Raw genomic sequence first — 17,760 nt, forward strand, 5'->3', positions numbered from 1 at the left:
TGTCACTTTAATATGAATGTCGTTACCAGGCTGTTGATCACTCGCCATTTCACTCCCTGTATCTCTATGTTGGTGCTTTCTTTCTGGGTGTGATGCTGAGACTGATCATGTAACTATAGTAGGCAGGCCACCTCATCTCATGCATGAACTAAGTAGAATGCAGATGTGAGTTTCTTCCCAAACCACATGAGGTAGGAGGCTTCTGTGAGGGTTGCGATATATATATATATATATATAACTTACATCAAAATGTTTTTTTTTTATATATATATATAGTTAGACATACAGTATCTCACAAAAGTAAGTACACCCCTCACATTTTTGTAAATATTTTAGTATATCTATTCATGTGACACCACTGAAGAAATGCCGCTTTGTTACCATGTAAAGTAATGAGTGTACAGCTTTTATAACAGTGTAAATTTGCTGTCCCCTCGAAATAACTCAACACACAGCCATTAATGTCTAAACCGCTGACAACAAAAGTGAGTACACCCCTAAGTGAAAATATCCAAATTGGGCCCAATTAGCCATTTTCCCTCCTTAGTGTCATGTGACTTGTTAGCGTTACAAGGTCTCAGGTGTGAATGGGGGGCAGGTGTGTTAAATTTGGTGTTTTCGCTCTCACTCTCTCATACTGGTCACTGGAAGTTCAACATGGCACCTCATGGCAAAGAACTCTCTGAGGATCTGAAAAAAAAAAAGATTGTTGCTCTACATAAAGATAGCCTAGGCCAGTGATGGCGAACCTTAACATTTTAACAGGACAGGTTCCACTCAGAACAGGCCTCACCATGGTCGACCAAAGAAGTTGAGTGCACGTTCTCAGCGTCATATCCGGAGGTTGTCTTTGGGAAATAGATCTATGAATGCTGCCAGCAGTGCTGCAGAGGTTGAAGGGGTGGGGGTGGGGGGGGGGGGGGGTCAGCATGTCAGTGCTCAGACCATACGCTGCATCAAATTGGTCTGCATGGCTGTCGTTCTAGAAGGAAGTCTCTTCTAAAGATGATGCACAAGAAAGCCCACCAACAGTTTGCTGAAGACAATCAGACCAAGGACATGGATTACTGGAACCATGTCCTGTGGTCTAATGAGACCAAGATAAACTTATTTGGTTCAGATGGTGTCAAGCGTGTGTGGCTACAACCACATGAGGAGTACAAAGACAAGTGTGTCTTGCCTACAGTCAAGCATGGTGGTGGGAGTGTCATGGTTTGGGGCTGCCAGGACTGGGGAGCTACAGTTCATTGAGGGAACCATGAATACCAACATGTACTAGAGCTGCGCGATTCTGGCTAAAATGAGAATCACGATTTTTTTGCTTAGAAGATAGATCACGATTCTCTCACAATTCTCGCGGCGTAACATCATTTTTCACATTAAAACAAAAAAATTGGGCTAACTTTACTGTTTCTTTTTTTCAGTTCATTGAAGTGTATTTTTTCCCAAAAAATTGCGTTTGAAAGACCGCTGGGCAAATACAGTGTGACATAAAATATTGCAGCAATTGCCATTTTATTCCCTAGGGTCTCTGCTAAAATATATATAATGTTTGGGGGTTCCAAGTGATTTTCTAGCAAAAAATATTTTTTTTAACTTAAGAAACAAGTGTCAGAAAAAGATTTAGACTTTAAGTGGTTAAACTTCCTGCATTTGTTGTTTTAAAAAACTTGGCAGACTGCCTGGATGTTAAGAATCGGCAAACTCTGCAATAGAGATCGTCAGGGGGTTGAATCGAGATCACATTTTTTAACGATTAATTGTGCAGCTCTAACGTGTACTATGACATACTGAAGCAGAGTATGATCCCCTCTCTCCCACTCAACTCCTTTGGTTGTCCATGGCGAGGCCTGTTCTGAATGGAACCTTTTTCTGTTAAACTGCTGTATGGTCTTGGCCACCGTGAGCTGCAGCTGAGTTTCAGAGTCTTGGCAATCTTCTTATAGCCTAGGCCATCTTTATGTAGAACAATTCTTTTTTTCAGATCCTCAGTGAGTTCTTTGCCAAGAGGTGCCATGTTGAACTTCCAGTGACCAGTATGAGAGAGAGAGCGATAACAGCAAATTTAATACACCTGCTCTTCATTCACACCTGATACCTTGTAACACTAACGAGTCACCTGACACCAGGGAGGGAAAATGGCTAATTGGGCCCAATTTGGAGATTTTCACTTGGGGGTGTACTCGCTTCTGTTACCAGCGTTTTAGACATTATTGGCTGTGTTTTGAGTTATTTTGAGGGGACAGCAAATTTACACTGTTATACAAGCTGTACACTCACTACTTTACATTGTAGCAAAGTGTAATTTCTTCAGTGTTGTCACATGAAAAGATATAATAAAATATTTACAAAAATGTGAAGGGGTGTACTCACTTTTGTGAGATACTGTATATAGCTATATATGTATATGTGTGTGTGTGTGTGGATTTGCACATAGTGGGAGTGAATGCACAGCATTTTCTCTCCTTGGTGACTGGGTTCATGGAGCTTGTCAAGTCTGGCAGTACTCTACTGGGGTCTCCTTACAATGCAAAAAAAAGTGTGTATGGCTGGCCTAATTTGTTTGTTATTTAGATTTCAGAGAAAACTCTTTATTAGTTTATTTTTAATGCTATTTTACTTTAGTCACAGAAGCAGAAAAAGTTATCCTATCTATTACTATTGCTTTTTATTTGAATGTGTATCTTTGCTTTTCAGCGTTTGTGGAAACAGCTTTGCCAACGTTGGTCATTCCTATTCTGGAGCCTTGTGGCCGCTCAGAGTGTCTCCATGTGTTTGTAGATCTTCATTCTGGAATGTTCCAGCTAATGCTTTATGGATTTGGTAAGATTTAGTTGCTTGTATAACATATAATATTAAAAGATTTGTTTTTATCTTCTACAATTACTGTTGTGTTTACCACAAATGCTTGTAAATCAGTTTAAAGTGATTCTTCAGTCATTTAAAAAAAAAAAAGGTCACCAGCTACAAATACTGTTGCTGCCCCCTCCCGCTGCTTCTAAAAGGGACCCAGTGACTAATCCGCTGCTCGGGTCGCTTTTAATGATAGAGAATTGCCGCCTGAAAATAAAAAAAAAATAATACTGGGGTTATAGCTGATAGCTTCAGCCATAACCCTGGGAAACAACTTCAAAGCCGCAACGTATATGTATATGTATATATATATATATATATATATATATATATATATATATATATATATATATATATATATATATATATATATATGTATTGCGGTCTTGAAGTGGATATTGTACAACTGATGATTAATTTTTGTTTCTTTAGACAACCCTGGTAAAGATGAAGGTTGTGAACACCACATTTACTGATAGTCTAAAACCAAAGTGAATATACTATTTGACTCTGGCAACTTAACCTTATTTTGCAGACCAAACAACATTAGATGATATTGAAAAATCCATTAACGATGACATGAAGAAAATCATCCCCTGGCTCCAACAATTGAAGTAAGTAACTGATAATTAACTACTTGTGAAATAGTGTGATTTGAGTCAAATTGACCATACACCTTAGAGTTTGATTGTATAATCTCTAAATTCTATTTGCATCTATGTAGCGCAATTACCCACCTTACTGGGCTATCGACAAATTTTAACCTAAATCCGTGAAATTGTTATTTTAAATTGTTCGTTTGAAACCCCTGTTAGGTTGTTATTGGGAGTCTGTGTCCTTGCTTGGAGATTCACCTTCTCTGTTTCAATTCAAGCTAGACTTATTTTGTTGAAATAAGTAAGGTCCAGCAAAAAACTTGTTTCTTTGTCTTGTCCTTTGGGGGGGGGGGGGAGAAGGGGGCAGGAGATTTTAGATAACTGGAGAACTTCTGGGTTAAACTACAGGAGGATTGGAAAACAAAAAAAAACAAACAAAAAAAACATATCATCTCTCCAGCATGCCTCTGTTGTTAGGGGATGAGGATGGGCGTCTTTTTTTTTTTTTTTTTTTCCCAGCTCTGCTGAGAAAGTCTAATCTGTGCTAACTTTTATTCAAGTTAGCATTCATTTATCTTTTGGATTATTCTACCATCAACTCCAGTCAATACATCGCTGCTTGAGTTGGCCTCTACATCCGAAACGGCCTTTCCTGATAAGCCTGATTTTATCTTGCTATTGCATCACTGAGGTCTCTTTAACTATCCCACCACCACTGGTTACACTGTGGTAAACGTTAGTGCCAAAGGAGTTCCTGCTTTGCACTTTGTCTATTTGCATTGCAGCCACGAGGGTGCAAGAGCTCAGAGCAGACTGTCCCACTGCTACGGGTGTGCACCAAGTGATGGTGAGAACAAGCTTGGCCACTGCTCGCTGTGACCATTTCTGACTGGGCATGCTCGCATCTAAGAATTGTACTGACTGGCATTTGGAATCCCTTCTTAATTCCCAGCTTCTTCCCTTTGCCCTGTGTTGGCTGTGACCCTAATCTGTCAGACTGTGGTGGACTGGAATAAATCCCTATAAAAGGTTCTTTCTACCAATGGGGTAGACCCTGTTTAATTGGGCATTTAAAAGCCCAATTAAGAGCCTTACATTTCGTTTGTGATGGTTTATTTCAAAAATTTTAACTTGTGTTCCACATGGGTCCATACAGATACCAGCTTGGTTACTCACTGTGGAAGTCCACTTCATGTAATGCTGTCATATCCTCCACCATGGAAAACTTCCCTGGGTAGGTGTCCTTTTTCAAACTCTGTGGGACACTGTGTAGGTACTACTGTACTCTGTCCCCCCCCCCCGCTGCTCTCATAACTACTATAAAATCCTCCCATCCCCTCTAACATAACAATGTTTGCCTGTGTTATATAAAAAAATATGTCTGTACCTAATGTGCCATCTGTACCTAATATCAGAACGGCTCCCGGTGATCACGTGACTCGTCGACTCTTTTTCTCCACTCTTCCCCGACTGACTTCATTGGGAGTGCTCGGCCCTGCCCCCTGGAGCTCTCAGCCAGGCAGAGGAGAGAGCCGAGCAGTCACGTAAGCGCTGGGAGACGCTCTGATATAGGTACAGATGGACATTTTTTATATATATATATATATATATATATATATATATATATATATATATATATATATATGTGTATATATATATGTGTGTATATATATATATATATATATATATATATATATATATATAATGCAGGCACAGGAACACATATTGTTATGTTACAGAGGGGATGGGAGGATTTTATAGTAGTGGCTCAACAACCACTTTAAGTTCATCACACTTACAATATCCTTGTACAATCTCCTTCAGATTTGCAAACTACAAAATGTACTGTAGCAAAATGGCCTGCTTGATTGGATGCAAATATATTGTTTTAGACAGGTCCTTGACAAAGTTTGGTAGTTTTGTACTACTAAAATTAACTGTACAAATATTGTAATGTTATATGGTAATCTTTAGAGATTTACCCTCATTTACTGTTCTGGCGACAACAGTTTCACTAGACAGGAAGTAGGGTTAAATCTGTAAAAGCAACACAGACAGCGGTAGAGTTGCTTTTTATTAATTTAGTAAGTGAAGTCTAGAATGCCATTCAGCTTTTAATTGCGGTTGGTGTCCCTGTGGCAGATTCTCCCTCACTCACTGGCTAGTAAAACCATTGTCACCTCAGTAATTGAGTTGAAATCTCTAACGGAGCCCCAGATGTAGTAAGAAGACAGCAGTTGTTTTTTTTTTTTTTTATCTCTATCCAAAACTATAAAGGACCTAGAATAAATATCGATGTTATTATTAACCTGACTTTATTGTAAAATATTTTATTCGGGAATAATAGAAATATAAAGTAACCCAATATAATGATATTTTCTCAGGTTTTGGCTTGGACAGCAGCGCTGCAGACATTCTGTAAAGCACCTTCCCACTGTGTGTAGTGAAACCTTGCATTTGACAAATTATACCACACATCCTATAAACAGCCTCTCCAGACACAAGCTGTTTATAAAGCTTACACGTCTTCCACAGTACTATATTGTAAGTAATTTTTTTTCTTTTAATTTTATTATTACTGATTTTAGATTTCAGATGAAGAAATAATGACAGGGCATAATTTGAGACTGTGGCAAAACCATTGATCTGAGATGTATGCAGTTTACGTTTAATGCCATCTGACATGTTTTCTGTGACTAGAATACCCAAGTAGATTAGTTCTTGAAATTTGCTTATGGAAATCTTTACTGCAGAAAATGGGGGGTATTGGTTACTAAAAGTAGAAATTCAACAACAGTCTGGTCTAAGGACCAAAGAGCCCCATGATTGCAGGCAAGTATTTCACTGCTGATTCCAGAATCAATGGTAAGATGGTATACGTATTTCATGGATCCATTGGTCAGGCTAACACAACAGTAGTGGCCCTTTTTCAACACATTTTATATGACAAAAAGCTATAAGTGACAACAAAATCACTGATTGAAGCAGTAACATTTCACACCTATTATGATATAGGTGATTTATTACAGATCTAGTAGGCTTTAGTATTTAGAAAGTCCATAGCATGTTTGGAAGCTGAACCTCACTGGACCTGGCCTGTATATGCAGCTATCCAGATTTGCTTTTCCACTGGTTTACTTTTGAATGTCGTATTAGGACCCAACTAGACTGGATTTTTATGTTGCCGAGTTAGCCTAGAATGTGACCTTCAGGCACTGGGCTCTGCATTATGGTGCTTTCCAGACCTGTGTGCATTTGTCCAAGTTTGCCACTGAGTGATGTCCAGAGCCAGGGCACTGCCTCAACTGTGACCCTGTTTCTGAAGACCCTTTTTGAGTAGGCCATACAAACCAAGCATCGGGAGCTACTGTTGTCCGTTAGCTGCCAGCGGTTTCACCATGGACAAGGTTAACACTAAAAGATTAGGCGTTGACATCATCCGCTGGGTGGAGTGATGCTTGCACTCTGCTCTTTCTTGACAGTCATCGTTGAGAAAGCTCCTTCCCACTGCTTCTCCTGATTCCATGAGATGTGGAACTCTCCTCAGTCTGTCCTTGTTGCATGCCTACAGTGACCTGGTCCTGCTACCCAGCAGTCAGATCCTGAGCTATGTTGCCGTCTGCCTTGTGCACCTCCTTAAAACTAGAACAGCCTGTAGCTTGCGTGAATTTTGACATATGAGAGATAAGTCCCGCCGTAGCTGGTGCCTGTAGCTCACACTCTGGTTCTGGTAATGAATTCTGACGTGCCTTATACTGAGGGACTGAAATATTGCATCTGCAATGGTCTATACAATCCTCAGTCTTCTTTTACTCTGTCAGGTATGACTGCCCCCCCTGTTCTATCTCAGGAGACAGTCATGCAGGATTTTATGGCCCAAATGGCATTTTCCTCTGCAAATGGCTTTCCTTTGCAGAACCTCATCTGATCAGCCTGTGGCCCATGAGCTTTCAGTTGCCGATGCTGTTTATTACTGAGTCTCTTAAGTCCTTAAGAAAACAAATTGCACCAGAGGAGTCAGTCTTCTGGCAATACTCCAAAACTTAGACCATTGTGGTATGCACTACCTTAAAACTACAGGAATTGCTTGTGGCTTCTATCATTGCCCACGGTCTAGGGTCTCCTAAGACCTTAACAGATGAACCATCACAAGAGTTACATTACCTTTAACTTGAAGACTGTTTTGGCTTTTTATTGATTTGGTACACACCACCTTAAAACTTGAAAAACAACCTGTAGCCTCCGCCAGTGCCACATGTTTAATGGCCATAACCTACCCATGCTTCTGCTGCGTGCAGTCTTCCTTATGAAGACTGGAAGAACACCTAAAAGCTTTTTGTCCCTCCAAAGATCTATCAGCCTTGTATCTATTTGAGGAGGATTTTTGTTAAAAAGTAGGCTTCCTCTGTGGATCTGGCAGTATCCGGTCTTAACAAAACATTGACCATCATTGTAGAGGATGTACCTATTTTTAAGAACCCCATCTCCTAGCAGCTGGAGACTTTTTCTAGAACCCTGTTCTCTCTGGTAGGCCCTGCACTGCAACCTGTCTTGGTTGTGATGTTAGCCTGTGAAACTCTCACATGTCTAAGGTCAATAGAAGGGATCTTCTCGCTATGGCAGTTGCTTTCTTGATTAGGGAGCATTTAAAGTTCATGTCTGCAGACTTGAGCTACAATGTGAAGATCTTTGAGATCTCCTTTCCCATCTCCTGCATTAAACTCTATGGTCTTTGCAGTGAACATAAGGAGGGCTCTTTGGATGAAGTGTTAGGCTGCATAGCCTGCATGCAAAAAGCACTTGCTTCACATGCCCATTCAAAGGACAAAGTCTCTTCAGAGCTACCTTTTGAATCCATCCTCAAGAATGTTGCTGGGGTCAAGAGTATCCATCATCCCCAGCAGGAAAAGCCTAAAGCTCAATCTGAGTTTTACTATCTTACTGCTTGGTAGAGGCCAAGAGTCCTTTTTTTGTTACTCCCAGGCTTAAACTTCCAAATCCAAACCAAAGTGTTCTTTCAAGCATGCCCCCCCCCCCCCCCCAGAAATCCTGGACTTTCAAATCCCGCAAACCCTCATATAAATCTTTAGAGAGGGTGCCAGCAGTCTCTTAAGTGGGGGGGACAGCCATTAGCTTTTTTGGATACTTAGACAACCTTAATCTCAGATGCTTGGGTGCTGGAGTTTCTGGGGGCTACATCCTTGACTTTAGCTCCCGACCCCCACCCCAGGTTATTGTTTCAACCTGCCTTTGACACAGCAGATATTAGCAGATCTCCATAAAACCTTGACAGATCTTCTGAATCAGAGAGTCTTTCCCCCAGTTCCTATGGCAGAGCAGTTTCAGGGGTTCGACTCCAACCTGTTTACAGATCTAAAGTAGACACCCGCCCCTATCTTGGATCTCAAATCTCAAGGCTGCATCTCAAATATTTTGTGTGGAATCCACCAGGTCTTTTTATAGCCTCCCTTCATTAGGGAGACTTTCCGGCTTCTGTTGAACATCAAGGCTGCTTACCTGCATGCCCATGTCTTTTCAGTGCATCATTGGTTCTTTTCCTTTGCCGTGAGGCCTCTGCAATTGCAGTTTGTGTGCCTCTCAGTCTGTTTTCTGCACCACTTGTATTCACCAAGGTTCTGGCCCTGGTGCTAACCTTGTTGTGCTGTCAGAGTTTTCCTATTGTGGGATATCTAGACCAGTGTTTCTCAACTCCAGTCCCTAAGGCACCCCAACAGGTCATGTTTTCAAGATTTCCCTCAGATGAAACAGCTGTGGTAATTACTAAGGTAGTGAAACTGATCAAATCACCTGTGCAAAATAATGGACAGCCTGAAAACATGGCCTGTTGGGGTGCCTTGAGGACTGGAGTTGAGAAACACTGATCTAGACCACCTGCTGAGGGAGCAGTCAGTGCAGATTTTAGCACATGACATAGTCCTGACTGCCCAGACATTGCATAGGTTTGACTGGGTCCTGAACCTTCAGAAGTCAACGCTGGAACAGACTCATTTGGGATATAAGGGTCTTATCCTAGACACAGGTCAAGCTTTCCCTAGGAGAAACTCTAAATTCTCTAGTCTTGGGTCTGATAGCAGCCTCCTTTTGAGACCGACCTATTTGCTCAGTTCCTTTCCAGACCCCTGTGACACAACATTCTGTCATCATGGGACAAGTCAGTCCAGTCTTTGGACAAACTGATTAGTCTGGTACCTAATGTCAAGCTATCCCTGACTTGGTGGCTCAGGAATTCTATGCCGGAGTTGAATTTACTACTGTTGCATTTTTTCTATTTGTGTCTGTTTATTTTTGCTCTTCTTATGAGCTAATACTTGTTCCTACTTCAATGCTAGTCCCTGCGTGGGCACAGCTTTTGCATATTAACCACTTGTTAAAACTGAAAAAAAAACTATTGAAATAGAAAAAGGTTTACATCAGCTGTCAGGAACTGTCATAAATCTTACCGTGGCAAGAGAGGTAGAGTGTATCCTGTCTTGTCGTTGGTTATTCCAGATCATCTGGATCTTCTGTCTCAAAGACCAATATACTATCCTGCTGATGACAATTGATGGCCTCAACAGCATGGCTGTTTAAAGCCAAGGTTCTGAGTGACAGAGGCATCTCTGAATTTGTGATTCCCATTATGCTAAAAGCTAGTAAGTCTACATTTCACTAGGTCGAACATTGCACATGGAAGGCACTCTTTGCTTTATGCAAGGATAGAAACTTTAATCTGAGGAAATTCTCGGTGGGTCGTATTCCAGCCTTTTTGTATATGGGCAAGACCAACATTTGTCCCTACTTCAGGGATCAGTTCTCTGTGCTTGTAAACTTATTCTGGAGACATCTTGCTTTCCATTCTTTAAAAGTAAAACTTATATGTCCAGAGGGGTGTCTGACCACTTTGGGTTGATTTTTGGTTTAAAAATAGGTCGTAGATGAAGACGCCTGGGCTATAGGATTCAATCTCATTGGTTAACTCAGATTGGACCAAACCATAGAATACCGGAGCAGATGGTAATGTTTCTGGAAGCCCACAGGGATAGAAAAATGGAGGGTATGCTCTGGGACACCTTTAAGGCGTATTTAAGAGGGGTAACAAGATTTACAATATCACATATAAAACGCACCAATAGACATGAAGAAGAGGAATTGGCAGAGTTGCCCCCTTCCATGTACGAAGCAACAGTAATACGGATACCAAAACCAGATAAGGATAGAACTGACTGTGCGTCGTATAGACCAATTTCATTAATAAACATAGATTATAAAGTATTGGCAAAAATACTTGCCAAAAGACTCAATGGAGTAATTCTATCCATTGTGTCGGATGATCAAACTGTATTTATGCCAGGGAAATCTACTTCAACCAATATTAGAAGAACTCAATTCATGGTACAGCTGTGAGAGTTTTTATTCCGGAGACAAGTGCCTTGGCATCGTTGGATACGGCCAAGGCATTTGATTCCATAGAATGGGAGTTCCTACAGATAGTGCCGGGAAGTGGATTTAGGGAAAAATTTTGAAAATGGGTAAGAATACTATATAAGCAACCATGTTCAAACTTATTTAATAAATGGAATCTTATCTCCCACAATAAAACTATATAGGGGAACAAGACAGGGATGCCTAATGTCCCCTCAACTATTTGCCATGGCAATCGAAGCACTGGCAAATAGATTTAGGCAATCTAAAAAGTATAAAGGGATTAAAGTGGGGGAAAAGACTGAACAATATAGGTTTATATGCCGATGATATCATTCTATATATGGGAGATGTGCATACCTCCCTGCTGGAGGCGATGAAAATAATAGAAATATATGCAACATTTTCAGGGCTTAAGATAAACTGGCAGAAATCCGCATTGATGCTGCTTGGGCCAGGTAATGGAACGAGACTTCAGACCCCACTAAAAATAGTTTAAGCATTTAAATATCTAGGAAAACTGGGAATATGGATAAAACTACCAATATCAATGGCAGGAAGAATGCAGCTGACTAAGTCTATTATATTGCCTAAGTGCTTGTATGTTTTTGCACATTCCCTGGTAAAAATACCAAAACAGATATTTAAAAATCTAAATTCCCAGATGACCAGATTTATCCGAGCATATGGTAGATGTAAACTAAAACTTAATACATTCCAAAGACCCAAAACAGCAGCAGGGCTGGCTCTGTCAGATTTATATCTATATTATCTGGCAGGGCAATTGAAACATTTAAGATCTTGAGTAAGGCAGGAACAAAAAACAAGGGTAGAGGAATATTTATTAAGCAAGATGCAGGTAGATGATCTGCTGGTAGGACTAGAAAGAGCTGATCTGAGGAGGGTGGGAGCAAAAATTCCCCTTCTAAATCTGGCTAAGGCAGTTTGGAAGGAGGCAAAAAAACGGGATTTGCTGATATCCCAACAGAAACTGCCTTGTGGAGTGATCCAACATTTGAGCATTTGGAAACATTTGAGGATTGTAAATTTTGGAAACAGAATAAGGTATTAACTATTGGTCAGTTGTATGATAAAAATAGAATATTATCCTATGAAAATCTGTGTAAACAATATAACCTACCGAGTAAACAGTTTTATAGATATCTACAGCTTAGACAAGTACTACAGATACAGTTTAGAAGAAAGGAATTAAAAATATCTAAATACCCTCTCATAGGTATTTTGAGATCACAGGGACCAAAGGGATTAGTATCCAAACTATACTCAAATCTGCTACAGAGTAAAATAGGTGGTGAACCGTTGAGAGTAAGGGATAATGGTAGGCAGCTATCCCATATATGAGTGACCAGGAATGGGATGAAATTTGTTCCTCCCACTTGAAAGTATCTCCGGCAATGAATAACAGGATAATCCAGTTAAAGATAATATATCAGACATACCTGGCTCTGAACAGGTTGTATAAAATGGGGAGGATGTCTGCACCAAACTGCACAAGATGTGGGGGGGGGTGGGGGGGGGGAGACTTCCTCCACGTAATGTTGTATTGTGGTAGACACTGGCAGCAGGTAGGCAGGAAATTAGAAAAAGTTATAAATAGACCTATTACGGCCACGGTTGAACTTTGTTTGCTGGGAGTACTAAAGGAGGAGAGAGGTAGTAGATATATTAGGATGTTTCTGCAAGAAGCATTATTTTTGGCAAGAAAATAAATAGTAGAGAAATTGATCCAGCCAAACCCACCGACACTAAATCAATGGGTGAGAGCAGTAAACCAGGTTTTACTTTATGAAAGAATAATGTATGAACAAAGGAGAATTGTGCAGAGATATGAAAACATATGGGCAAAGTGGAAAAGATTCTATTTAACAATGGATACAGGAATACCTGAAAATCTAGTATAAAGTGACTATAAGGTGGATGAGAGAGAATGGAATGATTGCTAGGAGAGAATGGAAATGTAATTGGAAGCATATGGGGAATTATATAGTAATGAAATAAAATGTAAAACTATGTAAATTAATATGTAAGAATTTTTTTTAATAAAGAGTATTAAAAAAGATGAAGTCAAACTTTTGTGCAGTGTCTCTTTTGTGGCTTCAACTCTCCCCCGTGACTTTGTGGGGGAACTTGGTTCTCTCACCACTTGAAACATCTCTTTGTGAACCAGTAAGGGATATTTCACTTTCTAATCTCACACACAAGGTTTTGTTTCTTGTTACCTTGACTTCTGTGAGGCAAGTGTGAGCTGGTGCTTGCCATAAATTCAATTTCTTAGAGTTCATAGGACACCTGTCCCCCATCCCTTTGTCTTTATGATCATGCTCTTGGTATTACTTTGCCATTTAACAGAGGTATGCTGGGAGTAGTAGAGGTTATCTTGGTGCTTTGCCCACTTTTCTTCTATTTTTTTTTTTGTCCTGTTTCAATCTTTCGGTAGGTGGCAGTGTATAACCTGGCAGTCTTTAAACTCCTGTGTCCATCTGTAGACTACAAGAAATGCATTTTATTTTTAAGTGCAAAAATCCAATTTTTGTGATAATATTACGTTGGCTTAACTGGGCAAAGTATATTCATAGCCCACTTCCTCTGCCACTAGAGGCTCCCATAGAGGGCTCAAATTTCATTGAATACCTGCTATATTTGGCAAAACTCAAGCCATGGTTTGCCCTACAAGCAACACCCAGTTTGACAAATGTCATTGTTAAAAATCATTGAACCAGGTGGAAAGTTATTTTCTGTACATTGACTGTATCCTATAATAGAAAAGAGGAGATTCTGCTTTTCTTGTTGGCACGGATGGGGGAATGGATTGATTTCTCCCACTTTCAGTCTGGATTCTTAGCCCTGTTAAAGCTCTGACAATAGTGTTTTCTACTTTGCAATGCAACTCCTGTACTACTTTCATGATGCAGTTTAGAGATACAATCCAGTTACAGCTGAAAAAGCTGATGATTGCATTTAGAGACCACAGGTCACTCCTTAGGGCTTCTGTTTCATGTATAGACATTGCTACTTTGCCCAAGGCCACATTGCTGCTAAAATATTCTTATTGCAACTAATTTGCTGTCCTGAAAGCCTTCTGAATATGCAGGTCAGCTATTACGGACTCTTGTCCTTGCTGTCTTATAACGGTAGTAGCTTTACATAAAATTGTGTGAGTGTGTGTGGGTTTCTGCACTGAAGCTCTGTGAGCAGGCTTTACAATCTGATATTTTTTTGGAAATTTAAAACCATAGTAAATGGATGTTTTGATTTTTATTATTATTCTCCTTTTGAACAGCACTGCACTCTTTTTTTATCATGTGTTGACCTGAGTGTGTTCATTGTTGGATCAAATTGTCCAGACATTGTCTGAATGGACTAGTTTGTTTCCAACATGCATGAGGGGATTACAGTTGGTTATATTTTGTTTAGTATTTGTCTCTTTTCAAAATGCTTTTTTTTTTCTTTGGTAATGGATCACTAAACGTTTTTTCTTTTATATTATAGGTAGTGGAGATGTTTGAGGTTGCTGGAAGCCCAACAGAATTACAGTATAACTACCACTTCCTGTCTGTCAGTCACAATGATGGGGAGGATAACCCACCCACAGCTCTACTGCTACAGCGATTCAAGACAAACATTGAAGAGCTGTCTTTTGATGGGACATGGCGGAAGCAAGCAAAAGCAGGCTGTAAACGCAAGGTGGGGTATTTTCTATACTGCTCGTAATGATTGAATAATAAAAAATAAGTACTATGTTTCACAAATGTTTTTTTTTTTTTTTTTTTAAAAAGTAGTATGTTTCACAAATGTTTTTATTGACTTAAAGGATGACGGTACCGTTTTTGGTACAAGTTGTTTTTGCTCCCACCTGGTCCAGTACTTAGCTCTGTCCAAGTTTCAGCAATCTTGATAGTGAGCTTCCAAGATAAAGTAGACTTAGTCGGGACATTTTTAGTTGAAAGGCTGTGTGTCTCTAGGCTGCTCACAGTGAGTATAGGAACTGGTGGACCAGGTGGGCTGAAATCAGGACAGCTTATAATAAATGTAAAGTGGTCCTTTAGGGTGTGCTTCACTTTCACTGAAATGTAGGTTACTGTTTTAGATACTTTAATTTGGATAATCTCTTAAAACTCACTTCAATGTTCATAAGCCTTTTCCTATAGACAGGACCATGAGCTTTCTGCCAAACCTTGTTTGGCATGTACCAATTATATTTGTTCCACTACCATTCTACATGGGAGCTCTAAAATGGATGCAGGTAGTCTGCAATGAGGAAAAATCTGCCAATTATCACAATCTCCTGTAGCAGCCATGATTATTTTATGTGATATGGGTTGATCTTGAACTTTCAGAAATCAATGTTGGAACAGACTCCTCATGTAGTGTGTCTGGGTCTAATCCTGGACAGAGTTCAGGACAGAGTTTTCCTTCCATAAGAGAAACTGCAGAATTTCCAGTCTCAGATTCAAGTTCTCCAGTCCAGGAGTTGTGTGACTCGTCACTTTTGCATGAAAGTAGGCTTGATTTTAGCCTCTGAGGTAGGTTAATCTGCCCAGTTCCACTCCAGACTAGTCCTGATCTAATCTTTCTATCTCTGAAACCTCTTCGTTTGCTTCAGAGGTTCAAGATGGAGTGTATTTTGGTGATCCCTCATAGCTCTGGACTGACTTAAGTGGATGTGCTTTGCCATCCTTTAAAACTCCTGGCAGGAGCTCTGTGGTCACTTCAGGACCATCAGGACCATCAGGATCTTCTGTCCCAAGGTCTGATTTGCCATCCTGCTTCGTGGTTGCTGACTCTTAACAGCATGAGAGTTGAAGCCCAGGTTTTGAAGGACAGGAGCATCTCTTAAGTTTGATTTCTGCAATGCTAAGTGCTAGGAAGTCTAATTTCTTCAAGGTTTGTCAGTGGATGTAGAAGGCATACGTTCACATGGTGCAAGTCTCCCAGGAGTTTGTCCATGGGGTTAATACTTTCCTTCAGCTGTGTGTGAACCAGCGTTTGGCTCCCAGCACTATCATAGGTAGAGTCTCTGCCCTTCCCGTTTTGTTTCAGAGACTGTTGACCTCTCTCTGTTGTTTTCTTATACAGATTAATATCTTTGTACAGTGGGTCTCCCGTGTAGTGTCTCCTGTCTATTAAGCCACAGGGTTTTTTTTTCTTGTTGCCATAACCTCTGCAAGGTGAGTTTCTGAACTGCCAGTCATGTTGAGGACCAGGACTACCTTCTTGGCCTAGGTAAGTAATAGCGAGCCTTGGCACCCCAGATGTTTTGGAACTGCATTTCCCATGATGCTCAACTACACTGCAGAGTGCATGAGCATGATGGGAAATGCAATTCCACAACATCTGGGATGCCAAGGTTCACCATCACTGGCCTAGGTAGTCTGCCTTTTACTTTAACTGGTATGTTTGTCTTTCATCCATCTCCTCCGCTCCAGTTCATCAAAAGGAAATTTCCCTTCATTGTTTGAATGTAATTTGGGCTGTGTGAGTCAGCCTCCCAGCCACGGCTTCTTTCAGAAAGACTGATTCCATTTTTGCCACCCTGAATAGACTGTGAATAGGTGCATTGGCTTCCAGCTCTAGGTGACTCTAACAGACCATCATCCTATCTTATTGTCTTAAGAATCGGGGTCCACCCTTTCATCTCAAGGTGCACTCTACTAGGTCTGTCTTTTTCGACAGGTCTGTAAGTGCACCTTGGGCTTTTCGACATTAGGCAGCTGTTTGTCAAATTTGGCAAGGCTGTACCCTGTTCACAAATTCTCTTAAGTTTTACCAGGTGGACTTTTCAACCTCATCTGTTGCCTGATGTAAGGTGCTTCAGATCCTTCAAGCTGCAGGCAGTCTTTAATTCAATTTTTTTTCATTGAGTGACACAGGTTTAACCCCCGTGTTTATAATCATGCTCTTGGTGTGCTGCTTGCTACAAAACTGAGGCATGCTGGTTGTCAGAAGGGGTTTTTCTGGGCTGGCCTTCAGTTCTCCCCACCCCAATGTCAAACCTCTTATAGCTGTATAATCCAAAGGTTTAAGGATTCCTGTGTCCTTCAATGAACCCCAAGAAAACGATTTTTTAAGTACAAAATTCCTATTAAGTTGCATATAAAGTACAAAGGAATCTAAAAAATGTACATATTTATATGTTCTACTTTTATGCACAGTTAGATTCTAGTTGTGATTCTTTAATTGAGGAACACAAAAATTTAGAGACCATTGGGTTATATACTGCTGCGTTTAGGAGTATTTTGACGTTGCAAACAAGAAGCGGTAAAACAACAGCCCAGTATAACCCCTCCTTTTCACAGCATGCCTTCATTTTTGCTAGTGGCCATGGTGGATGGACGCCTTTTGTCTGCTGAGAAATGGCTAACCATTTGCAATTTTTTTTTTTTTTTTTTTGTTCTAAGTTTCTGATCTGATTCAAAGCTCTTCTACAAGTTGCTGAGCAGGTCTCTATATGACTATAGAACTATTCCGATTGCCAGCTCCTCGGCACTAGCTTTGAATGCCCTACTTGGATTCTGCTGGAATATGACCTTTGAGCAATTAACTGTGCAGTTTTGGTTTTTTTTGTGTTTTGTTTTTTTTTCCAGACCTGAATGTACTACATTATTTAGCCACAGAGTGTTTTCCAGATACAGAGCTGTGACCTTGCCTCTGAAGACGCAGTTTGTGTTTGGAAGGTGTAAGCTGAGCATTAGGAGCTACCTCATTACTAGGGCTGTTGTGTGCAGTTTAAAATCTCCACTTTCTGGCTGTGTTCTGTAGAAGGGGTCAAAACTGAGGGACTGAGCACTGGCATCGTCAGCTGCATGAAGTGTCCAGGACGAATGCTCCACAACTTATTTTCTGACGTTCAGCATAGAGGAAGCACCTG

The 17,760-nt window shown here is 40.4% G+C and overlaps 1 protein-coding gene across 4 annotated transcripts in view; it reads left to right on the forward strand.

Annotated features, from left to right (window-relative positions):
- The window catches only part of MED14 (mediator complex subunit 14), a 104,143-nt gene that overhangs the window by 46,017 nt on the left and 40,366 nt on the right, over positions 1 to 17,760 (forward strand). For all 4 annotated transcript variants that reach the window (XM_073616323.1, XM_073616325.1, XM_073616324.1 and 1 more), the window contains exons 11-14: positions 2,698 to 2,823; positions 3,389 to 3,467; positions 5,834 to 5,993; positions 14,382 to 14,576. In XM_073616323.1, the coding sequence (XP_073472424.1) occupies positions 2,698 to 2,823; positions 3,389 to 3,467; positions 5,834 to 5,993; positions 14,382 to 14,576 (560 nt within the window). The remainder of the gene's footprint in view (positions 1 to 2,697; positions 2,824 to 3,388; positions 3,468 to 5,833; positions 5,994 to 14,381; positions 14,577 to 17,760) is intronic.

This window comes from Aquarana catesbeiana, linkage group LG02, assembly GCF_042186555.1.
Source record: "Aquarana catesbeiana isolate 2022-GZ linkage group LG02, ASM4218655v1, whole genome shotgun sequence".
Classification (NCBI taxonomy): domain Eukaryota; kingdom Metazoa; phylum Chordata; class Amphibia; order Anura; family Ranidae; genus Aquarana; species Aquarana catesbeiana.